Source organism: Paramormyrops kingsleyae, chromosome 17, assembly GCF_048594095.1.
Source record: "Paramormyrops kingsleyae isolate MSU_618 chromosome 17, PKINGS_0.4, whole genome shotgun sequence".
NCBI lineage: Eukaryota > Metazoa > Chordata > Actinopteri > Osteoglossiformes > Mormyridae > Paramormyrops > Paramormyrops kingsleyae.
In genome coordinates, this window is record NC_132813.1 from 15,058,861 (window position 1) to 15,085,040 (window position 26,180).

At 47.2% G+C, this 26,180-nt stretch overlaps 3 protein-coding genes across 4 annotated transcripts; 1 reads left to right on the forward strand and 2 right to left on the reverse strand.

The window, feature by feature from the left end:
- The first annotated feature begins 9 nt into the window (after window positions 1-9).
- Window positions 10-10,047, forward strand: lxn (latexin). 2 transcript variants are annotated; one of them, XM_023818150.2, is made up of 7 exons: window positions 10-127; window positions 6,365-6,514; window positions 7,788-7,850; window positions 8,058-8,235; window positions 8,388-8,524; window positions 8,910-8,972; window positions 9,485-10,047. In XM_023818150.2, exons 2-7 carry the CDS (start codon window positions 6,377-6,379, stop codon window positions 9,590-9,592), a joined length of 687 nt encoding a protein of 228 aa, XP_023673918.2. In that variant the 5' UTR covers window positions 10-127; window positions 6,365-6,376; the 3' UTR covers window positions 9,593-10,047. The 2 variants fall into 2 exon arrangements, with proteins under 2 accessions (XP_023673918.2, XP_023673917.2); XM_023818149.2 differs by lacking the exon at window positions 10-127 and adding an exon at window positions 3,276-3,491.
- On the reverse strand, window positions 4,319-16,845 carry gfm1 (G elongation factor, mitochondrial 1). The gene is made up of 18 exons (XM_023818148.2): window positions 16,687-16,845; window positions 15,970-16,122; window positions 15,486-15,618; window positions 15,005-15,209; window positions 14,793-14,909; window positions 14,431-14,581; window positions 12,754-12,908; window positions 12,063-12,147; window positions 11,816-11,953; window positions 11,383-11,484; window positions 11,193-11,249; window positions 10,938-11,075; window positions 10,733-10,815; window positions 5,881-6,043; window positions 5,303-5,447; window positions 4,733-4,893; window positions 4,577-4,630; window positions 4,319-4,497 (listed from the first exon to the last, which is right to left on the reverse strand). The coding sequence occupies exons 1-18, from the start codon at window positions 16,759-16,761 to the stop codon at window positions 4,366-4,368; spliced, it is 2,247 nt and encodes a 748-aa protein (XP_023673916.2). The 5' UTR covers window positions 16,762-16,845; the 3' UTR covers window positions 4,319-4,365.
- A 603-nt stretch (window positions 16,846-17,448) lies between these two features.
- Window positions 17,449-25,964, reverse strand: mlf1 (myeloid leukemia factor 1). Its single transcript, XM_023818035.2, has 7 exons — window positions 25,771-25,964; window positions 24,452-24,599; window positions 19,305-19,391; window positions 19,057-19,188; window positions 18,618-18,777; window positions 18,360-18,498; window positions 17,449-18,263 (listed from the first exon to the last, which is right to left on the reverse strand). The coding sequence occupies exons 1-7, from the start codon at window positions 25,815-25,817 to the stop codon at window positions 18,179-18,181; spliced, it is 798 nt and encodes a 265-aa protein (XP_023673803.1). The 5' UTR covers window positions 25,818-25,964; the 3' UTR covers window positions 17,449-18,178.
- Window positions 25,965-26,180: the final 216 nt, after the last annotated feature.

The following is a 26,180-nucleotide window of genomic DNA, read 5'->3' on the forward strand; positions in this document are numbered from 1 at the left end:
GAGGTCAGCTGATTGGCGGGTATCCCGGGGATCCAGAAGCGTGCGAGTGTCGCGGTCTCGCAGTAAAGAAGTGACATCCCTTTCAGAGTGCTGTCCTTAGTGCTCAGCATTCATCATTAGGATTTGGGTTAGTTATTTCGTTATTAATTAATTTGTTCGAAGCCAGATTTTCTCAAATTTGAGCAATATAAACGAGTAGCAAGACTTTTCGAATGTAACATCGGAATAGTACATCCCTTACTATAACTATGTCGAATGTATAAAAAAATGATTGTATGATTATAGTTTCTTTCCTAGCAGTTACTGGGTATATCTGACCAATTAATGTTAATGATTTAACTGTAATTTCTTTCTGGATACTTTCCTTCCGGGGTCACTGTTCCTCTGAACGTGGGACAGAAAAATCAGATTGTGGAGTTAGTTTTGATCATTTTTAATTAATAACACGGAGTACAAATGGTGATTCAGATGTTACTGAACATTATTAACGGGTGTTGAGTTGTTTGTTAAGAATTGCTTCTTTAAATATTCTTGCTGTTGTGCGGTATTGATACATATCCCTGTCAGCGGCTTAACTTTGGGTTGAACCACTGGGTTAAGGTCTCCACCCATTTAGGGGGGTCCTGGGGCATGCATTGGCCTGTTTTTTTTATTGGGGGAGGGGGGGTTACACCCCCACCTCCCGTATTTTACGCCCATGGTCCCAGTGTATAAATAGGAGTGAGGTAACTTTATTACATGCAAATTTTAAACTGAGTGCATCATTGCTCGCTAATTTATGCAGTGCAGGTTTGAATAATGACACCTTGAGGGCAGCCGTCCTCCCCACAGGTGGAAGAGGACGATCTGTGAAGCAGCCCTGCTCTCTTATTGGTCAGTTTTAATATTGACCCTGCTTTTCCTTTGGGGGCAGAGTTCTCCTGCTGTTTTCTTAGGTTGCTAGGTGGACACACTCACAGCCACTTCATACAGGGTCAGTGGCATTAAGTTTACCAGCTCCCTGAAGTCAGGGCATTTTTGGGGGGTGGGGACTGGGAGAAGCTTTGCTCATTGTGTGCCCCCCCCCCCCCCCCATCCTTCAACTGAAGCCCCATGTAATGATGTCACATGGACAGGGCGTCTGCCAAATGCAGTAAATGTAAATTGTAAATGGACATCCAATTTGCACGCTTGACTGTAACATTGACCTGTGTCACAACTTCATTGTGGTGTGCTGCACATTTCTGTGAAGTCTGTCGACTGGTGACATCACTGGTAAGCTGACTGACTGAATAAATGGACAAGGTCATCAGAATTTAATGTTTTTTTTAAGAACGGCTGCTGAGTGTGGTGACAGCGGTGTGCCACGTTTTGAACTCAGCCAACCAACATTCTTAATGGTTAAAATTAGCAGGACAAATTGGTTAGAATTAATTTTTTTATCCTGATTTTATGTCTTATTTCTACTACAGCTCGTAATTCTTCTCTGCCAGAAGCAGGTCTTCCATCGATGTCAGTTAGGATTCCTCTGTAATTCATCGCGTGGAGGTCATTTGTCAGTAGATTTCATCTGTGTGTGGCAAACAGGCATCCTTTTTACCGGGGGGGGGGGGAGGTGTTCATATTTTGTTATTTTAATTAACATGGCATGTGAATGCTGTGAAAAATAAGGATCTCTAAATAAAGACAAGTTCTATGGCGTTTGCAACCTCCTGGTACAGCTCAGAGGTGCTGAAGGGAATACGACCAAACTGGCTTCTAAAATAAACGTAACTGCAGGCCTTTATGAATAATGCATGTCCAGCCATCTTCGGTTCTGAGATGACGTCACTGCTCACATTCAACTCTGTCTCCATTAAGAAATGCCTCTCGTATAAAATCTTATCTAATGGAATTAGTGTAATCCGTACTAATCTGTGATTATAGAGTAAATGTGAAATATGCAGACGTGATTTTCTCATTCAGTCTGAAGTGTTAAACTGATTATTATATTTTCATTATTATTTAGTAAGCTGTGTCGTCTTTGGTGGCCATGTAATCACCAGGTACACTCTCAGTAAATCCTTAGACCCCCCCCCCCCCACCCCACATTGCTTTTCTCTTTGCCCATTGGGGCGTTTACAGCTGGTTGTCGTGTTTTTAGTGCTGGAAATATTTTTGAAATGTAGGACAGCTACATTTAGTGTTTTCTGATTTAATCGGTCATTATAATCATGTACCCTTCTCACTGGGGTGGGGTGGGGTGGGGGGCGTTGCACTAATGTAATTGTAAAGGTTATTATCACGTGGCTGCTGATAGGATGGTCGGGTTTGTGTCATCAGATTTAATTCTGCTCTTTAATTGGAAAAGGAAAAAAATCATAATCGGGGCAGAGCCGGTTCTATGTGCGTTTTTGTAGCAAGGGTTGGAGGGTTTTAGCTTAAGTTTAATAACTTGCTTTTACTGCCCTCTAGTGTTTGTTATCTGGATTGGCAGCTTTTTCGCGGCAGTAAACCCACGGCTTCAGTGACCGCGCTTTCCACGGCAAGCGAAGGAAAGTCATTTGGTCATTTTCACACCCGAATCAGAAGGCTCTGCTTTTGGTAACAGTTTTACCCCACAGCCAGCCAGGTTCATAGGGAATACAGACATACATAATTACACACAGCCTCGCACCATTTCATTTAGCAGTCCATTATGTTCTGCTACCCTAACGACTAATAGTGTTTCTCTGAGACATTCTCTTCAGTATTCGCTTGGCTCTCTGTCCCGTCTGTTCGTTCAGTCTTCAGTTCCCAGAGGGCTGCAGTAAACGATGTCTGTGTCTGAAAGAGCCCATTCTCTCAGCACAGAGAGCCATAGAAACAAAGTTTAAATGTTCTAAAAACGATCAGGGGGGCAGCTGGGAATTAGTTACCACTCAGACACCAAACTCTTACTGTTTTTACAACGTCAGGCCAAGTTTTTTAAGGATAAAGATGCTTGTGAAGACATTATCAGTTTTTATATATATATAAACTGATAATGTCTTCACAAGCATCTTTATGCTTAACAAACTTGGGCTCACACACACACACATATATATATATATATATATATATATATATATATATATATATATATATAATAAAAACATGCACCAGTGCTGTAAAGTGAACAGATAAATGAATCTGGGGTTAAGATATAGCAGAAACCTTTACAAGCCTGACTGTTAAGTTTTGTGGGTGATGTTTTGTTTTGTCATTGTGCTTTCGAAGTTAAGGGTGGTTTTGTTTAAGAGGTTAGTTCCCGCCCCCACTGCATATAAACACTGCCCGGCCCGCGGGGGCCCGTCAGTTGCGACAGCATGTTCTGGTGTTTCTGTGCGGTGCTGGTGCTGGCCGCCCCGTCCCCAGCGCGGGGCAGCCCCACTGCAGCCTCCAGCGGCAAGCCGGCGCGCGGCACAGACATGCTGGCCGCCGCTGGGAGACTCACCCAGTCCATCCAGAAGGGGAGCCAGATTTCGCTGACAAGCCCCTCAAGTGGAATCCCAGTAAGTAACTGGATTACGCACCGCATGGTGTGTTTAAGGCCTGTCGTTGGGTTGCCAGTCCCATTGCTAGGACATGCAAGCTTTGTTTTATACTGAGAGTTCTGATTCTGAGAGTTACTTTTGTAAAGAATACTCTGGTGAACTATGGAATCACAATGGTATATTTTGCTGATGGGGGGTGGGCGGTGTGGCTATATTTCAACAATGGGGGGGGAGGGGGGTTGGGACTAGAAATGTCTGACTGATCGACTAGTCGATCACTATTCACTGGTTGGCAGTGTTACCGTAATTTATATTCAGTCCCTCATTTTGGGTCAAACTGAATTCTTCTGTATTTAATTTTTACAACGGCAGTTTCTTAGTATCTGTTCTGTTTGTTAACCTTTGAATCTGTGTTGAGCAGCACATATTTGGTTAAGATGGAGACCGGTCACAGGGGTAGTGCTCCTCGCTGTGTGTGTACACTGCATTTTGATGAATAATGGATTTCTTGGGGGTTAACAGGCCTCCTGTTTTAATGATTAACTTTCGCCAAGGCGCCAGTGCTTACATACTCGGTGCATTTAGCATCTGTACAAAACAAACGAAAAAGGCTAGTGCTGAATTTTAATGACAGTGGGCTGAAAAATAAGTCCTCAGGGTTTACATTATCTTTTTTAATATTATAAGACAGTGTACACAGTACATATGCAGCTGCTGAATATCCCCAGTTCCTTGGTTGTTTGTCTAAGTAGATCATATCCGTGAAGAGGCTGGATCCGACTGCAGTAACATTCCAAGGCGAGGGAATGTGTGTGTGTGTGTGTGTGTGTGTGTGTGTCTATATATATATATATATATATATATATATGTGCGCATGTCAGTTCATGTCATGTCAGTTCTTAGCCTTGCCCTTCTTGGCAGGCAGCTGTCCAGTGGCCTCCAGATACTTATGGTGGAGCTCCTCTTGTGTGCTGGGGGAGCATGGCTTGTACCTGGCATAGTCCATGGTGTACTCTCCTTTTCCCTGGGGGGTGACAAAGCGTCAGACCGCTGGCTCCGCAGCAGATGCACCCGTGAGCCGGCCTGACAAGGCGGTATCTTACCTCGGTGTTGGACCGCAGCTCAGTCGAGTACCCAAACATGTCATTCAGTGGAACCTGGAGATGGGAGAGGGGACCGGTGTCAAGCGCTTTGCCGCCTCACACCACACGAGGGCCGGAACCCAAAGGGCTGAGCCCAGAGGACGGAGAGGCACTCACATCCGCGTAGAGCGTGAAATAGTCCTCTGCCCCATCCTGTCCAGAGATGACACCATGGCGACGGTTGACCCCGGCGATGACTGCACCCTGGAACTCATTGGGGGCAACAACTTCTACCGACATGATGGGCTCCAGCAGGACTATGGCAGCCTTCTCCATGGCTACGATGTCGTGGGGGGTGGGTACGATGGACACAAAGACAAATAGCATTGTTTTTGGTTAGATTCCATCCATCTCTCCTCTCCTCCAACTAGTCATGGACATGCAGACCCCACTGTAGCTGGCAAAGGGCACAAGGCTGGGGTGCCACCATGGACGGGGTGCCAGGCCATCGCAGACCTGCATCTTTCAGGCTCCATTAAACATCCTGTTGATTTTATGAGCCAGGTCGAATGAAGATGAAACATTATAAAATAAAGAGCGATCAATCGTGGTAATAGGAGAAAATGATTTATGTACAAATAAAAGGCTTCTTAGAAGAGACATCAGGGATCGATAGAGAGAAATCAGAGAGTGTCAGCTCAGACGGAGGAGAAGTGGGTAATGAGAAAATGGGGGGGGGATACCCACCTTGCTTCACGGCGCCCTCGCCGGCCCTTATGAAGGAGATCTCATTTGAATCCACCATGTGATGTGCGCCATCTTTCAGCACAAAGCGCACGCCTGAGATCTTGTGGCCTGTCAGCGGGCCTTTCTCGCAGGCTTCCCTGAAGCCCTGTTGGGGGTGGGGGAGTACAGCTGATCATAAACATGTGGCTAGGCCTGGCCCCAGACCGCTGAACGCTGATTGGACCCTGATTCCCCATTTTTTTAGCCAATCAGATAGGTTTTCAAGTAACAGTCATTTGAAATGACACCAGGACACCATTGGCAGACTTCTTAATATTTAATCATGTTCATTACCGGATTTCTTAATATTTTTATGCCTTAATCTGGGAAAGTACTTTCAAAGCTCATTACAGGACATTAAACCAGTTTAGTTTAAACACACTTTCTGTGCAGTTTTAAGGCACTGCTTGTGCACTTGTGCGAGTGTCATTTGTTCTCAAGCTATACATAATTTTTAAAAAGACATTTTAATTTTACATTTTAAATGGTCATTTGACTGATTAAATGCTGACTTCTAAGGCAGGAGCTGAAGGCCTCACCTTCTCGACAGCCGGAATAAACTGTTTGGGCACGTTGGTGCCGATGGTCTCATCAGCGAACTCCAGCTTGGTGAAATCGTCCGGGTCCAGCGGCTCCAGAACCCCGATCACCTTCCCGTACTGCCCAGCGCCCCCAGACTGCTTCTTGTGTGTGAACTCGAACCTGCGGACGACAGGCAATGTCCCACACGATTAGCATAACGATGATTCCACTCTTAATTAAAACCGAACACGTGAGGCCATGTGCGTCATTTACTTGAGGAAAAAATAGAGCCTGTCCCTTTAAGGAAAAGGGGCCGGTCCTCTGCTCGCATTGGCCAAGTTCCTGGAGAAGCAGGAAGTGTCTCCATTTGCAGGGTCAGGCTCCAGCTGCCGCACTTCTGCTCCTTCCCACACTCTCGCCGGATCTGACCCTGGCACACACTCCCTGACCCTCCCCAGAGATCCATCACCTCCACCTCCTCTGTCTCCTTGCATCGTGTAGGAGGAGGCCGCCATGCCAGTGAAAGACCTGAACCCGGCGCACTACCCCGCCCGGCGGGCGGCCATCGTAGCCCAGCACTTCCTCAACACCCAGCATAGCTCCCCCTGCAAGCTCTTCCTGCTGGATGCGATCAGCAGCGCCGCACTGCAGGTGAGGCCGCATGTCTGCAGGTGAGGAGCGCAAACGGAGCTCTGAGCCGCCTTTCCCACACAAAGGCAGTGTTGTCATCTTACTTTAAAAAAGTAATTAGTTACAGTTACAAATTACTTCTGCCAAAAAGTAATTGAGTTAGTAACTCCGTTACCACACTGTAAAAGTAATTAGTTACTCAGCAACATAACTGACATTATTTTTTATGTTCTACAGCGCTATTATGTTCTATAACATCTTTAACGTCAAAGATGTTTACAATAACTGATTGAAGAATAAAAACAGTATTTTAGAACATTTGGTATTTATTTGAACTTAGCTTGCAGCCTGCCATATGATATGCCTAGAAATAAAAAACATATAAAAAATAAAAATTGAAAATAAAATTCAAGTGCAAAATTAAGACACACAAATGTAAACTTGGGTAAAAAGAAACAAAGGAAAATCTAGCCTTTAAGTACTGCAGTTACTCTGTAACTGTATATTAGGCCTACTGCACAATAAACGGAACACTATCCTACTCTTAAATATTCCGAAAAGTAACCAAATTAAATATTGAAAATAAATAATGTTAACACACTTTGCATTTAAGACCCGAAAAATCGAGCGATGCTTGTTTTAACGGAGTGTCTCCGTCTCCTTCGCTGGAGCTCACGCTAGCTGCATTTGAGCTTGGGGTCTGGTTAGCAGCAGCAACAAGTTTCGTGTTAGCATGTGTAGATGTAAGGTGCTTCATAAGGTTAGAGTTGCTTGAGGTAGACGTGGATAATATCTTTTTTCCTGGGCATAGCGTGCATGATACATATACATTATTGCCTTTAATTTCGACGAGGGAGAAGTAGTGCCGGTACTTCCAGTTCGGAACGCTACCTTTGAATTTCCCTGGCTCGTCGCCATTGTCGCTGTCCAGTGTGTTCAGAGGTAGTGGAAGTCGGAGTGTCAGTGAGCGTGCAGTGAGACACCATGAGCATGGCATCCGCCCACCCAGCCAATCATCATCGCATTTGCAGCGGCGTCATCATTATCTCTCGTCAGGCAGCTGATAAAACCAAAGCTTGACATCTCACGCGTCATTCAACCAAATTTTAGTAACGCGCTACTTAACATTCTCAGTAACGATAACGGCGTTGCAAGTATGGGAAAAATAATTAATTAGATTACTCCGTTACTGAAAAAATAACGCCGTTAGTAACGCCATTATACTTAAACGCCGTTACTCCCAACACTGCACAAAGGGGCTGTTACTCTGTCGGTCTTTCCTTCCCTCACACAGGAGACAGAAGAAAAGGGCAACAAGTACAAGCTGGAGTTCTCTCTGAAGGACGCGGTCAGTAATGTAAGTCCTGACAACGTCACAGTCAGGTGTGTGCGTGTATGCGCGTGTGTGCATGCACATGTGTGTGTGTGTGCGCATTTGTCCTCCTTTGCATTTTTTACCTTCATGTCTGTTTGCACAGAAAACGCCTGTTTGCTCTCGATTGCGAAACAGCCCCAGTTGCCCAAGAGCTCTATTAACTGCCCCCCCCCCCTCCCCCCATTACAGCAGTCGGTGGGGCCGTGCTCGGCAGAGGTGCAGTTCCCAAGCGGGGGGGAGGAGGGTGCCCCCCTGGTGCAGTACTCATGCCAGGCCCTGTCTGCCGTCAACACCACTGACCAGGAGGAGTCTTTCTACCGGCGACTGAGGGACTCTGGCAGCTTGGTGACGGCGAACGACATCCCAGGCATGGAGACAGCCAGCCCCCCCTCACAAACACCCCTCTACACCGGGATCCACACAGCACACTATCACTGGAACGGTTACCAATTCTGATTCCCGAAGGACTTTTGAACAGGGCTGTAATTGGTTGTTGTCATGGCTACCTGTGACCCGCAGACAGCTACGGGCACGTGGCGCCTGAGATGAAGCCGCTGTGGAGGCTGGGGGCCGCGGCAGCCAGTTTCGTCATGCTGAAGGAGTCCAATGAAAGCACCCTGTACAACGTGGCCCAGGTGACCAACATCATGCAGCAGGTGAGTGCCGCCAGAAGGGCGCCCCCTTGTGGCTGTTATTATTATTACCGTAGGCCTGTGGACACCTTTCCCAAGTGACCTGAATGGCTTAGAATTCAAATAATTTAAACGAGGAATCATTTCTAATGGATGCAGGGCCCTTCGTGCTTTTCTGAACCAGGGGCATTTATGGATGAAAAAGAGTTTCATTCAGTCAGGTGATGAAATCATCTCACCTAACTACTCTTGGATGCGTTCTCCAAAATACCCTCTGCAGTTGTCAGGGTGCGAGTCCAAACCGTTCAGGTATTTTGAGCCCAGCTCACACGGTCTCCTCTGAGACAGTGACAGAGGTTATTTAAAGGACACTGACCCAGTCTCCCGTCTGCTCTGCCCGCTTCCGCAGGAGTCTGAGGGGGACCAGCTGAAGTTCCGGTACCACATCCTGCTTCACGACATGGTCTCCCAGGTAATTATGGGTAAATGTATAAAAGATGTGGCTTTCAATAGCCAATTTCAGAGTGACACTACTTCTGAAATCAGCATTAAAATTCTGTATCTAATCATTTCTGTAATATTACTCATATATTATTAATATAGTAATATATATTAGTAATATATCATATATTAAGCTTTTACTTAAGGATACAGCAGGAATGTAATATAAAATATTTTACTAATATTTTTGCTAATTCTATTCTTATCTGGCCTCACACAGTGTCTGGTGATCTTTGAGAATGTCAGTGTTCAGCTGAGCAGGCTTTAAACACAGTACCAGTTTAACACCGGGCATAACTTGGATAAAATGTGTAGTGAGGTTTCTTAAATTGCATGTGTTTTGCATTTTACCCGAGTAACATGCACAGATAACTGCGGCACACCACCCAAAAGCATGGGTTTACAAATAAGTCGGGGGGAAAAAAAAAAAAATCCTTCTTGTTTTGGTCAATGATTCTTAAGCTGCCTTGTGGTGTTTTACAGGAGATAATCCCTTGGGTGCTGCTTTTCACATGGTCTCCAGCAGAGGGCGTGAGAGTTCTCAGTGCAGAAAAACAACCCAGATGTCCCCACGGCACTGCCTCCAGCTAACACCGCCACAACCCCCTTACCCACCAACTGAGCTTCTGGCGTCGTCCCCAGAACCCCTGTTCCCCTACTCACACACTTTCCTGTGTCTAAACCTTCCTTAATTAAGAACAATTAAGTTGATTAAATCTGAGGCCCAAAGCACCCCCATCTTTTCTGCAGAACTCCCTCTAGTGCTGAGCATTACCACAATTATCATCTGTCTAGCTTGGCACTGTGCAGCTCTGAGTCCATACAGACGATCAGTCATGTAATTATGCTCATAATTAAGCATCACACTGTTGGTACAGTATTACTCCGGTGACACACTACAGCACGGTAATGTCCTGCTGTTCGTCTCTTTTTAATTTCCACTAATCATGTTAGCAAGTAGCAATATCCAACAGAAAATAGAGCGACGGCCTGTAAAACGGCCACATTCAAAGATGCAACTGAATTAAATGCATACAAGAAAACTATGCAGCGTGTCCTTTAAATTAGTGTTTCTCAACCACAGAATTAGGCCGCAGAATTGTGCCTGAGAGACGCAGTTCAGTCCGTAATGGGCTGCTGCACAGGCGTGAACCTGATTGCCACCTGGGAAAATTCCACAGTCGGGGTTAATTTACCAAGGGAATAGAGCTTGACGATATAAACCATATATCGACTTATCGTTATATAAAAATTGAATGATAAGAAAATGTGAACCTGGGATAAACTGCCAATAAGGACCAGTGTTTGACAGCACTTACCAGCCTATCACATCACAGGAATTAACGCAGTTTCAGCCAATCACATGGCAGCCTTTTAAGAATGGACAACCTGTACCCAACCATCACACTTCAAGGCTGACCGAGTTGGCGGAGCACGGCACATGCTGCCGTCATGGTGACATCACGGAAGAGGCGAGTGCTCCGTCAGAGGAAGCGTCAGGTGATGGGGGTGTAGTTGACGTGGAAGCCATGCCAGTTAGTTTGTACCACTACAAATAAGTTCTGGAATGTGACTCGTAAATTATGTCCCTTTGAAAAATGGCGCGCAAAGAATCATGGCCAAATGAGCTTCTGGTAATTAGTCTTTCCAATTTTTTCTGAACTGGACCTTCATAGACAGCAGAGCATTCTTGGATATTTGCGTGTGAGTGAGTATAAGAGCAGCACTTACGGAACGAGGCTGGATATGGTCTCCCTGAATGCCACCTTGGGTTTGCCCATCAAGCAAGGACAGTTGTATTCCCTCTCCATCCTCTAGGGGGCAGCAGGGAGAAAGAACGACAGCTGAGTTACAACTGTGTAATCACTCATATACTTAGACCCACAGATCTAAATAGAGATAAAACATGATTATTGTTAAACATGATCTTGTTCACCTGTGAGTAGATCTCCAAATGCAGTTCGCCCATTCCAGAGATTACAGTCTCTTTGCTCTCCGAGTCAAAATGGACCCTGAAGGTGGGGTCCTCCCTCGTGAAGCGGTTTATTCCTTTTGAGAACTTGTCCAAGTCATTCTGAAGGGGGCCAATAAGACAGCGATGAAGACAAGCTGGGGGGGGGGCATTAGGGCCTTGAGATGAGGAATCATGACCGTTCCTACTGGTATATATCCAGTATGAGAGAGTGACTACCTTGTTTAATGGTTTTACAGACATGGAGATTACTGGATCTGGCACATGGATGGACTCCTACAAAAAACACAGATTCATTACAAAACTGTCAGATGGAAAAGTATAGAGCAGTGTGTCAACGTGGCCCCGCACACTGGGGGAGGCACGCAACGGCAGCCAGGGCTGGATCAGGGCAGCACGGGAGCCTCACCATGGAGAGGCTGGCATTGGCACGAGCCGTGAAGGTGTCGCCGCTGGCGCAGTCGATGCCGAACAGAGCGCAGATGTCGCCAGCATAGACCTCATCCACATCCTGTCGCGCCCAGACATGCCCAGGAAGGAAAGAGGACAAGAGGGTTCAGAGTCAGAACACGGGTCAATGTTGGTGGCTTCAACGAGAGGTTCCAAGTGAAGACTGAAGACCAGCAGCAGAGAGGGGGTGAAGACTCCCGCAGGCCCTGAGGGGCTCAGTAGATGGACTCAAACACTTAATAACTCAACTGAACCAGTTAATGAGCTTATTGAACAAATTAGCTTTCTACCCGAGTACAGAGTGTTTAAAGAGCGGGAATGCTGCCACAGCCACCGGGACGGATCGAAAACTGCTATCGTAATGGATCTTCTTTCCCTCGCTGCAGCCTCACCTCCATCTGGTCTGCGTGCAGCCGGACCAGCCTCTGCACTCGCACCCTCTTCCCCGTGCGCGTGTTGTAGATGTACTCGCTCTTCATCAGGCAGCCCTGGTAGACGCGCACATACGTCAACTGACCGAAACGCCCCGCCTAGAGGCAGGAGGGATGGAGAAGCACAAGTCAGACCCCCCCACCCAAACGGCACCATCCACCAGGGGTCAGCAGGGAACATGTTCATGGAGCCCAAAGCTCGACTCACCTCTAGTTTAAAGGCAAGACCCACAAAGGGCTGTGTGGAGTCCCGTGTTGAGTCCATCTGGACCTTACTGGTCTCACTGGAGTCTCTAAAGTGGCACAAACACAGAATCCACCACTTCAGTTGCAGGTCCCCGGGAGGTACTGGACATTAGTGCCGACACCGTGGTGATCAGGCCCACTAACAATAGATCCCGACAAAGAGGAACACACAGCTGTGTGTTCAGCATCAGATAGGCTCACCTTATAAATTTCACACCTCCTCCCATCCTTCACATTATTAACAGCACTAAACGCTCCCATCTATGCCTCTATCTCCCCCCTTCTCTAGAATGGCTGTCCTATTTTTCTACCCCCGGTGCATGAGGGGCAGGGGAAGCCATTCCATGAGACTAATGGGGTCGTCTCCTTGGAGATTGCGGGAGACGGATGAGGTCATCTCCTCAGAGACCGTGGGAGACGGATGAGGTCGTCTCCTCGGAGACTGCTGGAAATGGATGATGTAATGAGCGCGAGTCACCACTTCTAGACAGTGATGGAGCGAGGCCTGTGCACCTGCGTTCCCACACGTGCAGGTTTGGCGTGACCCAGATTCAGCTATCATACTAGCCCACAGATGGATGCCACTGACAGTACCCACTGCTGACTGACACTGACAACAGCCAACACTGGTCACCTGGTCTCCAGGGACTCACTCGTGGTTGAGGATGGCGTAGTTCTTGACCTCAGTGGGGTTAGGCAGGTAATCCACAACGGCATCCAGCAGCGGCTGCACGCCTTTGTTCTTCAGGGCACTGCCCACCAGCACGGGCGTGAAGAGCCGCTGAACAGTGGCTCGCCGGATGGCTGCCTGGGGGCCAAAACAGAATCAGGACCCCACAGCCTTCTGTGTTATGCAAGTTATCAAGGTCAGGACCCCACAACCCACAGCCTTCTTTGTTACGCAAGTTATTAAGGTCAGGACCCCACAACCCACAGCCCTCTTTGTTACGCAAGTTAAGGTCAGGTCCCCACAACTCACGGCCTTCTTTGCTACGCAAGTTATCAAGGTCAGGACCCCACAACCCACAGCCTTCTTTGTTACGCAAGTTATTAAGGTCATGACCCCATAACCCACAGCCTTCTTTGTTACGCAAGTTAAGGTCAGGACCCCACAACCCACAGCCTTCTGTGTTATACAAGTTATCAAGGTCAGGACCCCACAACCCACAGCCTTCTTTGTTACGCAAGTTATTAAGGTCAGGACCCCACAACCCACAGCCCTCTTTGTTACGCAAGTTAAGGTCAGGTCCCCACAACTCACGGCCTTCTTTGCTACGCAAGTTATCAAGGTCAGGACCCCACAACCCACAGCCTTCTTTGTTACGCAAGTTATTAAGGTCAGGACCCCACAACCCACAGCCCTCTTTGTTACGCAAGTTAAGGTCAGGTCCCCACAACTCACGGCCTTCTTTGCTACGCAAGTTATCAAGGTCAGGACCCCACAACCCACAGCCTTCTTTGTTACGCAAGTTATTAAGGTCAGGACCCCACAACCCACAGCCTTCTTTGTTACGCAAGTTATTAAGGTCAGGACCCCACAACCCACAGCCCTCTTTGTTACGCAAGTTAAGGTCAGGTCCCCACAACCCACAGCCTTCTTTGTTACGCAAGTTATTAAGGTCATGACCCCATAACCCACAGCCTTCTTTGTTACGCAAGTTAAGGTCAGGACCCCACAACCCACAGCCTTCTTTGTTACACAAGTTATCATGGTCAGGACCCCACAACCCACAGCCTTCTTTGTTACGCAAGTTATTAAGGTCAGGACCCCACAACCCACAGCCCTCTTTGTTACGCAAGTTAAGGTCAGGACCCCACAACCCACAGCCTTCTGTGTTATGCAAGTTATTAAGGTCAGGACCCCACAACTCACAGCCTTCTTTGTTACGCAAGTTAAGGTCAGGACCCCACAACTCACAGCCTTCTTTGTTACGCAAGTTAAGGTCAGGACCCCACAACTCACAGCCTTCTTTGTTACGCAAGTTATTAAGGTCAGGACCCCACAACCCACAGCCCTCTTTGTTACGCAAGTTAAGGTCAGGTCCCCACAACCCACAGCCTTCTTTGTTACGCAAGTTAAGGTCAGGACCCCACAACCCACAGCCTTCTGTGTTACGCAAGTTAAGGTCAGGACCCCACAACCCACAGCCTTCTGTGTTATGCCTTCTGTGTTATCTAGTCCTGAAAGGATCATTTTCTTTGCTGTTATTTGGAATAAAGAGTCATCTGTTATTGGGGTTTATTGGTTTGGGTTTATAAAACGGAAGTTAATGGGAACATCCCACAAAGACTGGATGTGAGTGTGAGTGTGTGACGCTCATGTTGAGCACCTTCAACTCAGCCACGCTGGGCGTCCTCTCCTCCAGGAACATCTCCCCCAGGGTCTCATCTGCATTGGCCACACTCTCCACCAGCTCCTGCCTCCGGTCCCTCGCCTCAGCCCGCAGCTCTGACGGAATCTCGTCGTATCGCACACTCTGTCTGTGGAGCAGGTACAAAATCGCAAGATAAAACAAGCTAAAAATAAAAATTTACCTCAGCTCTCCTCTGGAATTCCCTTCTTATTTCAGGTGAAACTGCTGAATTGCCATTTCTTTGTGCCTTTGACCACATATACTCCCCTAGTCTCTGCCCCTCCCCCATACATTTTAGGACTGCAATTCTGAGTTTGGCCACATGGGGGAGCCCTTACCCAAAGGGGCCCTCAAAGTAAATGCTGCGTTCCTCGACGAGGTCCACGATGCCTCGCAGGTTTCCTTCCAGGCCAATGGGGATTTGTAAAAAGGCTGCGTTGTGGTTCAGCTTGGTCCTGCGTGCAGTGGGAGAGGTCTGGGCTTTAGAGACCATCCAGGCATGCAAACCCACCACATCCATAAGTGACTCAGGATCACAGGCAGTAGGCACCTCATCTGCTGCAGCGCACGGGTGGGGCTGGACCCCTGGCGGTCCAGCTTGTTGATGAAGGTCAGAAAGGGCACGTTGTAGCGCTTCATCTGCCTGTTCACCGTCATGGTCTGACACTGGACCCCGCCCACAGCGCACAGAACCAGGACCGCTCCGTCGAGGACCCTGAGAGCCCGCTCCACTTCAATGGTGAAGTCCACATGGCCTGGAGGGTACAGAAAAGAGGAAGAGAACATGCCAGAAAGAAAGAGGAGGGAGAACAAAAGGGGAGAGAAAGTGAAGAGAGACATGCCATCCTAAATGACTGGGTACAGAAGCAAACATAAGCAGATTGCTGCACAAGATGAACCGTGACTAATTTGATCACAGCCACAGTTACTGTACTGAAAACCAAGTGCTATGCTTGAGACGGTAGGACAATATACTGCGCCAATCACGGGCTTGGACACCACCGCCGCAGAAAGGCCGACCAGACGCATACCTGGTGTGTCTATGATATTAATGTTGAGCTCCTTCCACATGGTGTAGGTGGCGGCTGACTGGATGGTAATACCCCTCTGCCTCTCCAGTTCCATGGAGTCCATAATGGCACCCACACCATCCTTACCCCTCACCTAGGGGGCGCCCCCATTGACAGACGCAACAAACCTCGTTACAACTACACCACTCACATGTCATCAGACATCTGTGCTCAGTAGGTCAGGGGTTCAGATCCTGTAGCTGGCAGAGGTACCATGTCACCATTGGGCCTCAGGCCAATAACTTTAACCTGGGACACTGACCCACCCAGCATTCTAACCAAAACCTGTCATCACTTTATATACTGTACTTGTGTGTCTCAAGGAGAGAAAACATCAGCCTGATTTCCTTGGATTTTAATCTCATGCATTCACAGATTTGAGATCCTTGTTTGCTGAATCTGACAACGATCTGTAAGCTACGTGGAAGGTGGCCTCCGTCAGTACCTCATGCATCTCGGCTATCCGGCCCGTGTAGAACAGCACTCGTTCAGTCAGCGTGGTCTTCCCTGAATCTATGTGTGCGGAAATGCCGATGTTGCGAATCTTCTCGTTGGGAATGATGCCTGAGGTACATGTCCGATGGCTGCTCACTAACACCTGCAGAAGTAGAGAAACACGTCGGTGCACTGAGAGAACATAAGGCACATTTGTCAGTTATGGTTAAAATCACGCCTATACACCTATACCAATGCAATGGCTTGTGTTAATACTAAGTTAAGTTTCAGATTATGTCAACTGGAATTTTACTGTATTCTAAGCAAGATCTGACAGTCCAGGAGTACACAACACATTTACAATTACCAAACATTCTATGAACTATAAACTTTCAGTCCACAAAGTTTTGTTGTGGGGAATTAAAAAAAAAAAAACTTGATTTATCCTTTAATATTAAAAATAACCGGCACAGAAAGGAGTAAATAATATGTCATTTAGTATTTAGAGCATAACCAGTAATGGTAAGAAATCAATTTTAACAGTTTAATAAAAATATCTATGCATGGTATAAGATATGTCAAAATGCATACTGACAGCACATGTATTGACCCATGGGCAATGAACGCCGGGTCACCAACCCGCAATCTAACCAATTAGCATTGCTCGCTAAATAGTACACAATAACCGACAACCCGATTAGTTAGTTAATGGGAAAATATATCTTACGTCTTTTAAAATTAATGTCCTTGGCTTTTTTAAATGTCTTCGACACAAGGTTAGCCCTGCTCTTAATACCTGCATTTTAAGTGATATATTACACGAACCCTACCCTGCCGGCTAAACCCCTAAACAGACGTCGGACTGTGAAAGTCACGCCGGTTTGCTGCGTAACAACACTTCCGGCATACGGCATGTCGGACGGTTCAAGAGAGCTCGAAAAGTGATTCGCTCATGTTTCTGTTCGTACACTGGCGACTCCTTGTGGAAAGGCGGACTCATCAACTGCTTTACTTCTTTAGCTGATCAAAGACTACAGTGGCAGTGTAAAATATCCCACCTGTATTTATAATATAAACGTTTGTGAATATTACACGCTTTTGCGCTGCAAAATCAAATTATATCCCATTAAAAAGAAAAAAAAGCTAATTTTTGATGCCTTTCCAGCCATACCAAAAAGTCCTTAAGGAAGTTAATGTAAAGTAAACCTCATCTGCATATATATTTTTAAGACAGTTGACACAGGACATGTTTACCAAACATTATTTATAGTTTATACCTATATATACACCTGGAAAGCTCACTGGAGCAAATGAATACATTTTAAGGGTGCACCAACAGAACCCTTTATGTTACAAGCCTATGTTTGTAGCTACTATGCCACCTTGTGCTCCAGTAGTAGTACTACACCCCTAAAATGATAGATAAAATCAGGGTGAAATAATTACATACAATGTGCCCAGACAAACAATAAACACAAACACAGTAGAATGATTTTTAAAGATTTATTTGGCTACAAAAATGCTTAATCCAGAAACTCATTTTTGTAAATATTTTAACAAATAAGATTTAAGCATTCAACTGTCCGTTTTCCCTCGTCATTAAGTGTGGTAGACCCCTGCACAGCTTCACACTAAAGGAGAGCAACACACACCATGTGAGAATATAAAACCTGTATTCATGGACATTTTTCCATAAAATATATCTTATAGTAGATATTACAAGATCAATGGCCAAAACATACAAACAGAAAAGTGTATCTCTAAGTGCATTGGAAACTATAAACTTGAACATACGTACATTTTGATTCTGAAAAAGGAAATGTTATGCATACATGTTTAAACTGAAATGCTGTATAATTTAAAAGCATGATAAATCTTAGAAAATGTATCTTTATTTCATAAGTGAAAAAAGAACATGTTCCTGGTATTTTGTTTGTGGGGTTTTTTTGGCAGCTGCAGGGTAAATGACTCCTTGATCCCCGGAGCATGTGCCGATGACCATCTCCACAAACACTGCGGTGCAGAAGTTCAGGTTTAGAACATGCAGCTGTTTGGATGGATAAAGTGCCAGAGTGGATCAGATTCAGACAGCACTCTCTGGCTGTGAAGTCAGTGGCTACCAGGCAGCTAATGGGTGACTGTCAAGAGAGAGAGGAGCTTGTCTTGGACACATTGGACACGTGTAAAATCACCAGAATGTTGTTGCCCACATCCTTTGCTTATTGTTTTTTCACTCCAGTGCCCTTCACGTTCAGCTCCTCCATGTATGTTTTCTTTCTGCCTACATTGGGCTCTCGTTTGTCTCTGGGAAAAAACACCAGCACAGTGAATGAAACGGTAAACAGATAAACATCTATTTTTATCGGGAGCTACGCGCTGCAGCGACCCCAGACCACTGACCTCTTCGCACCATATGAGTCAGCGATGGCTGCACGGTGTACAGCTCTCGGTCTGGGGGCTTCCAGCTGGGACATGGGGGCACATGAATGGAATTTGGACACTTCCCGTTGCCACTCCTGGTCGAAAGACTGCGCTTCAGCTATAAAGGACACATGTGAAAGGTCAGCCACAGTTTTGGTATGAAGGTACAGGGTTCAAAGGCCAGGCTAAGCGGGGCCGAGGGAGAATGTCTTTCTGTCAGATCGCACTCATGCATACATTCATCGAGATTCTGAAAGTCCTGATTCAGCTCATTCGCCCCGGTCTGCCGATTATGACTCCTCTCGATTACGTGCCCCCGATCATGGATGTGGTGTCCGATGGCCATCTTCTCCGTGCCGCTCTCTGAATCCCTTATGCATCGTCTGGTCTCCTTAATCTGAACTCAAAACCAACCAAAAAGATTGTCATTAGATCTAAATGATGGCCAGTTAGAGTGTTATACCTTCCAGTGAATTTGGAATAATTCAATCTATTATTTGAGTGAATGCTTTCCTTCAAAAAAGTGGCCTAAATTTTTGTCAATGTATGCATCTGGACATTTTATCAAAACAACAGCACAACACAGGTTAGTCTGAAAACCCTTAGGGTTCATGACCCTGTCATCACTGATCCCAGATTCTTCTTCGCATTTAAAGACCTCCTTCACTGTACCTACCCCCCCAGGGGCTCGGCGCATCTGGCTGGAGGCCTGGAAGACCTTGGCCGGATCGCTGCCCACTTTGGAGTAGGTCATCACAGAGGATGAGCTGAAGGAGTGGGCACTGGAGTCTGCAGAGTCTGTTCTGTCCTGAAAATGTTGGTGTTGGCAGATGCAAGGTGAATGTTCAGAATAGGAGAATGACAGCAGCAACAAGGGAAGAAACATCTGGAGTGAGGGATCGGAAACAGTATGCCGTGACTCACAAAGTTACTGTGCACCTCCTCCATTCTGCTCCTCATCTGAGACATCATGTTGTCCATCATACTGAAAGGGCTCCTGAAGGCCACATCCTGAAATGAGAAGAGGAAGTTTACAATCCACCATCTCTGTTTCATTCTGTTAACATTCTAGGTCTATTCATCTTCCATCCACCAATATGACTCCAGTTCTTTTTACATTTGAGGGAATGACATACAATGATCACATTGAAGACTTATTCCCCTATGCAATAAAGAACTTACAGTTGGTCAGAGTAAATCTCCCTTTAAATTAATTCTCTGTTACAATCTTGAATGAATCATACAGTACGGTGTTCCCCATTCTTCATAAAGTATTCCTAATGAAATGTACCATAAATTATGCTTGTACTATTGCACCCTAGGTCCTCTGCTGCCTGTTTTACATTGATCTGGCTGACCACACAAGCTCCCTTGGCTGTGGTGTAAGCCTGTAACTGACCACGTGGCTTCCCATTGCTGTAATGAGGGCCTGTAACTGACCACACGGCTTCCCATTGCTGTAATGAGGGCCTGTAACTGACCACACATCATCCCATTGCTGTAATGAGGGCCTGTAACTGACCACACGGCTTCCCATTGCTGCAATGAGGGCCTGTAACTGACCACACATCATCCCATTGCTGTAATGAGGGCCTGTAACTGACCACACAGCTTCCCATTGCTGCAATGAGGGCCTGTAACTGACCACACGGCTTCCCATTGCTGTAATGAGGGCCTGTAACTGACCACGTGGCTTCCCATTGCTGTAATGAGGGCCTGTAACTGACCACACATCATCCCATTGCTGTAATGAGGGCCTGTAACTGACCACACGGCTTCCCATTGCTGTAATGAGGGCCTGTAACTGACCACGTGGCTTCCCATTGCTGTAATGAGGGCCTGTAACTGACCACACATCATCCCATTGCTGTAATGAGGGCCTGTAACTGACCACACGGCTTCCCATTGCTGCAATGAGGGCCTGTAACTGACCACATGGCTTCCCATTGCTGTAATGAGGGCCTGTAACTGACCACACGGCTTCCCGTTGCTGTAATGAGGGCATGTAACTGACCATGTGGCTTCCCATTGCTGCAATGAGGGCCTGTAACTGACCACACGGCTTCCCATTGCTGCAATGAGGGCCTGTAACTGACCACACGGCTTCCCATTGCTGTAATGAGGGCCTGTAACTGACCACGTGGCTTCCCATTGCTGTAATGAGGGCCTGTAACTGACCACACATCATCCCATTGCTGTAATGAGGGCCTGTAACTGACCACACGGCTTCCCATTGCTGTAATGAGGGCCTGTAACTGACCACGTGGCTTCCCATTGCTGTAATGAGGGCCTGTAACTGACCACACATCATCCCATTGCTGCAATGAGGGCCTGTAACTGACCACACGGCTTCCCATTGCTGTAATGAGGGCCTGTAACTGACCACGTGGCTTCCCATTGCTGTAATGAGGGCCTGTAACTGACCACACATCATCCCATTGCTGCAATGAGGGCCTGTAACTGACCACACAGCTTCAGGGAATCCATCTCAGCTCCACCCTGGGCCTCTGCCAGGGGCTGCAAATCTGCTAGCATGCGTCAGCTGGGCCAATAGACTGATGAATATTGCCAGTGGGCCAAAAAGCCAGCAAGAGAGGAACACACACGCCTGTTCTTCACACCTTCCTCCAGCACACACACGCAGTGTGTGCAGTTGACCTCATATATTTGCTGTTATAACAGATACTTATACCTGATACAAACAGAGTCTGAGAGTTAAGCTGGTATGACCATGCCAAAAGCACCCAGAAAACAAGCTGGAAAAGGCAGAGCATCCCAGCAGTCAGCTGCAGAGAGAGGGTAAGGTTTCTCATATTAACTGTCATTAACACTGAAAGGCAAAAGAGACAAGTACATTCCCTGATGACACAGGAAACCAGGGTTACACCTGACAGGCCTCCTCAACTGCCTTACAGTCAAGCTGACCCCAGTAAGCAGCACAAACAGGTACCTCTGTGCCAAAGGACAGCAGACTGGTTTTCTGACATAGCAGAGAAGGCAGCACCAACAGGCCCCAGAGCCAGCCAGTGTCAGGACAGAACAATGCTGAAGGTGCAGGGTAATTAGCAGGGGCTTAGCAAAGACATGGGTCCCTCTTCCAATGCAGATAAGTCACAGCGTCAGCTCTTTCTGAAAGGTCATGCTGATATGAAACTATTGACACTTGTGCAAGGGTTCATGAACTAATAAAGTCCCAAGGGGCACGGGCCATATTTTTAGGCTGCGAAAGCCACCAGCTGGAGGTGGTGATTTTTAGCGCCTCAGCCAGAGCTGCACGAAGCCTGGGATAGTGCAGGGCTCACGACCCGTCGGCTCACTCTCCCCACCAGCCTGTCAGTGCCTGGCATCTCACACTACACCCCAGAGCGGCGTTTTAAAGGCCACAGCCAGCTTCATTCTGCAAATGTGAGGCTCCTTCACTGCTGCAGCCATCTGAATGAAGGAGACCAGGAAAGGGCTCATGCTTAGGCTAGTGAAGCAGGCTCTGATTACACTGATAGCCAGGTAAACACGTGCAGACACACACACAAACACACACACACTCTGTGTTCAGGTGAAGTAGCCTGCAGAGATGGGTACTGCCAGTCATTGCCTGCTTTCCCCCAGCCCAGTTTAAAGCGTCCTATGAAACACAATATTAAGAAATCTGGCTGTTGAGAGAAGAGCCTGGAAGGAAACCTGATATTAACAAACACCATGGAATCGAGGAGCCTACAGCTTCACCAGCATGATGGCTGAGGATGTGGCCAGATGGCAGGTCCTCGGGGCAAAGTGCCCACTAGTGTGTGGAGTGGAGTAGGGTGGAATGGGGGGGGCGTATCAGAAGGGGATTGCAAAAGCATGCCTGAAACTGCAGGAAAGCAGTAATCTGTCATGGCTACCAACCCTGCAAGAGATGGCAACAGATATAAGTAGGTTTTGGGCTGATATGGACAAATGGGACTTAAATGGACAGGTGTGAACTAATGTGGGCGGGGCCGCAGGGACAAAAGCGACCTGCCCCTCCAACAACAGCTCAGCAGAGACCCGGTGGGCTGGCTGGCCTCCTTAGCCAGCGTCATGGAGCCGTCACCGCGAAGGGGTAAGTGGGTTCAGCAAAAGGAAGCATCCTCAGCAGAAGGAAGGTCACATGCCTGTCGGGTGACTGCCACCCAATCAAAGTAATTATAAAGGATAAGCGGACAGGACACAGGGAGAGCAGGAGGATTAGCACAGGGTGCAGCCGCCATGTTTAGCTCCCTGCAGCATCCGGAGCGTACAGCTGACTGTCACGGGGTGGCGATGCAGGTGGTCCTAACACTCCCCTATACTCCAATGCGCCATTTAAACACCCTTTCTCTGTTCTGCCCTTCAACTCTGTACTCCACTCCTCTGTTTTAACAAGAGCCTGAGGGAAGCATTTATAGACAGCACTTTTCAGAAGCACCTCCTGGTCGCCTTCATTAAAGGGGTTAAGGATTCGTTTTCCGTTTTTCCCATTACTTTCTGTCTCACTAGATACAGAATCATTATTCTGTGAAAGGAGAACCCGAATACCGATGACAGATATCTGCTGAAATGTGCAGAAACCCTTAACGGAGCACTCAAAGCGATCCTGGGAAGACGACTTCACTCAGACAGCAGGCAGCATACAGACAGCAAGTGAGACCTTTAATAAAAATATGTGATCTGGGTGCAGTGCAGAATGTTTGGACAGCGTGACCTCAGAGGAACTGTAGGGCCATTTCAGCAAAAGAGCCACATGTCAATGAAACGGCGTGGGCCAGCAAGCCTATAAATACCACCCCCCGCTAAAGATAAAGGGTGGAGACGGATGGGCAGGCACCTGCCCTTCTGTGACCTGCCCTCTGCTAACAGCTTCCATAAGCACAGTAGTGCCAGTGGGGTGTTGGGTTACAGGGCTGAGGCTCTTCTCCGGGTGCTGGATCCATGACCCTGACGAACCTTGGCTTTTGTGCTCTTTTCTCTGCCCCCTTTTGATACCCAGACACTGACTCCCTTGGAGACACTGTTAGAACCGATTTCACTCATCTGCCTGGATGCAGAACATGTGGGTCATTCAGGGGCCGTGCCACAAGGGGATCAAACCACAGAATTATTCAGGCCTTGCACCCCCAGGGCTGAGATGAACGTAAAACTCGACAAAGGCCTGTGAGCTCCCTGCCCCCAGTAAACGGGGCACCTGTCTGCGACCGCTACCCCACCAGCCCTTACCACCCCGATGGTGTCGATCACTGTGTGATCTGCACATCTACAGACAGCACTTTACAAGAAAATTACCCGTCATCTTCCAGGGACTTATTTCAGGCTTTGTTACTGGAAAACAGGATTTTTTATTATTCCATCTGTCTTTGGAGGGGGGGGGGCACTGGAATCTATCCCAACTAGCGTAGGACACAAATCAAGGGTACGTTGTGAACAGGATGCCAGTTCATCACAGAGAACCTGTATGGACACATGATCACTACAGGCACTTTAGAGAATCAGTCTAAGGGAAGGTGTTGGGACTGTGGGAGCTGCACACACAGAGGTGCGGGAAATGTGAGGTAACAGTGACACACACTCAGCCTCTGTGGCCCCTTTTTAATTCTCTGGGTAAAAATGTACCACAGAGCACCATGTCAAAACTTCCTTATACAAATGTGCCAAAATACGCCAGCTGAGAAACTGACTTTAGGGCCATGGAGCCAAACCCCATCGAGTTTTCTCCATGTCTGACTGGTGACCTCTTAGGAAGAATTCATGCCTACTCATAATTTCTGAAATACAGGCTTATAAGGGAGGAGAGGGGCATTTCAAAAGCATCCCATATTGAACTTTTTGAATCACATTTTAAACTTGTGCGGTGTGATCTTCAACATCTTGAGTTATTTTGTAGAAGTAATTTGTGTTTTTCTTGTAAACATGAACCTAAAATTCCAGGCTGATAAAAATGTACACATCATACTGTGGTAAAATAAGGTGGTAGTACAGATTATTCCTCTATCTGGAATCCACTCTGGCAACAGGTCTCAGGAGAGTTTTTCTGATTTCCAGGCCTCCTCCTGTAAGCCCAACACCCATGTACCTACCCTGTGGGCGAGGTTTCTGTTGGCGTGAGACTCCGCCCTGAGCCGGCCTCGTCCGTCGGTCAGCATGGGCATGAAGTCGCGGCCGGAGGGATCTGAAAAGCTGCGCATCATCTGCCTCACGCACTCGTTGTGTGCCTGAAACTGGCCCCTGAGGGGTAGGGGGAAGACAAAATGGCCACACAGTGGCTCTTCACATCTTAACAAAAACAATGAAAAGCCTCATCACCCCCATGACACCCCCAGAATCATCCCCAACTGCTCCAAACCAAAATGACCAAGCCATCAAATATAAGCCAGGCTCATAAATTTATATGTGCAGTGGGTTAAGTAGACTTGGTATATAATGGTATCAGTCATACCGTCCAGACATTATACCGCAGTATATGGTATTTTTAAATCTTGCCAATAAAATTCGATGAGCGGAGTAGTGGTGGGTGAGGGGGTGGCCAAACCACCATGCAGTGTTGGGGTCCCCCCAGCATGCAATTTGCCTTAGGAAAATGCAACAGTATACTGTATTACATCATACTACTGTATTAGCATGATACCGGCCAAGCCTACTGTGAAATTTGCAAAGCAACACTAAACACAGGCTTCTAATGCAAAAGGGGTAAATCCCACTTGCACATAAAGCTGCCCCCCCACCCCCCACAAAGGGATATTCTGAGAAGCATGTTGGTATTTTTACATCCCTAAAATTGACTCCCCTGGCCACGCATCCTCACCACAGAGATGTTGTTGGGGCCACATCCCACCTGGCAAGCTGGGACATGTGCTCAGTCAGCGCGTTCACGACAGGGCGCGAATGCCAGCGCGCAGACCGGTTATTAAGCGGCCAAAACAAAACCCACAGACACCGAAAAGGAACATAAGCCGATTACATAACACGCGTGTGGGACTTAAGGCAAACTGATCAACGTATATACGCGCAGTATATGGATATAACTGTAGACTTTTAACTTAAATCTCATTCAACAAAAGAATAGCAATAAAAAAACAAATATACTTTACATAAAAGGCAACCAAAAGAGTTTATATAGTTTTTAACTATTTATAATATAAAACGTTTAACTGATTTTTTTGCAGATTATTCACCATGTTGAATATTAAGTTATACCAGTTTTACGAAGCTGCATGCAATAAAAGACGCAGGCGCCCCGGGAAAAAACCGGTACCGTTAGGAGCACCGCGCCAGGCGGGGACGTGTAGAGTGACTGGGGCCACCCGAACACCTGACGGGTCGGATTACCGCCGCAGAGCCGAAATAAACTTCCAAAAACATTTTACGTATGAGAATGACAACCCCGAGGCGCACTTACGAGAAAAACGGGTCTTCGTCGAAGTCCCGGAGCAGGCTGTTAAACATTTCCGCCGGTGATAAGACTGAAAAAGCGCGGCCGGCAGCGGAGGGTCGGTGTCGCTGAAGCTTCTTCGCAAAGTGACCGTTACCCCGGACTCTCGGCACGGGCTGGCATCGGCACGCGCCGCGGCCGACTATCCGGGGACCAGCTGACCGCTATGGCGCGCGTCGATTGGCCCGTTATTCGCAGAGCTTATCTTTCCACCCTGTTGTGGATACGGTGTCATGGCAACGCACCCGATAATTCCCTCGAAATTTCTAGATCTAATCTGTCATCGCACCGGTTTTTAATTTTAATTCATTACAAACTTACTTATTAAATCGCGCTGTTATTTTAGTGTTCCAGTATAATGTTATAATTACGATGAA

Excerpts from the sequence above, each read along its gene's own strand:
- gfm1 (XM_023818148.2), bottom strand. The coding sequence starts at position 16,761 with ATGCAGGTATTAAGAGCAGGGCTAACCTTGTGTCGAAGACATTTAAAA. Across the intron at positions 11,485-11,815 it reads TGCACGCAGACCAGATGGAG|GATGTGGATGAGGTCTATGC; the intron begins GTGAGGCTGCAG and ends TGGGCGCGACAG. Across the intron at positions 11,250-11,382 it reads CCAATGCCAGCCTCTCCATG|GAGTCCATCCATGTGCCAGA; the intron begins GTGAGGCTCCCG and ends TGTTTTTTGTAG.
- lxn (XM_023818149.2), top strand. The coding sequence starts at position 3,306 with ATGTTCTGGTGTTTCTGTGCGGTGCTGGTGCTGGCCGCCCCGTCCCCA. Across the intron at positions 3,492-6,364 it reads GCCCCTCAAGTGGAATCCCA|GAGGAGGCCGCCATGCCAGT; the intron begins GTAAGTAACTGG and ends TGCATCGTGTAG. Across the intron at positions 8,525-8,909 it reads TGACCAACATCATGCAGCAG|GAGTCTGAGGGGGACCAGCT; the intron begins GTGAGTGCCGCC and ends CCGCTTCCGCAG.
- mlf1 (XM_023818035.2), bottom strand. The coding sequence starts at position 25,817 with ATGTTTAACAGCCTGCTCCGGGACTTCGACGAAGACCCGTTTTTCTC. Across the intron at positions 18,778-19,056 it reads TGCGCCGAGCCCCTGGGGGG|ATTAAGGAGACCAGACGATG; the intron begins GTAGGTACAGTG and ends TTTTGAGTTCAG. Across the intron at positions 18,499-18,617 it reads CTTTCAGAATCTCGATGAAT|CTGAAGCGCAGTCTTTCGAC; the intron begins GTATGCATGAGT and ends TGTCCTTTATAG.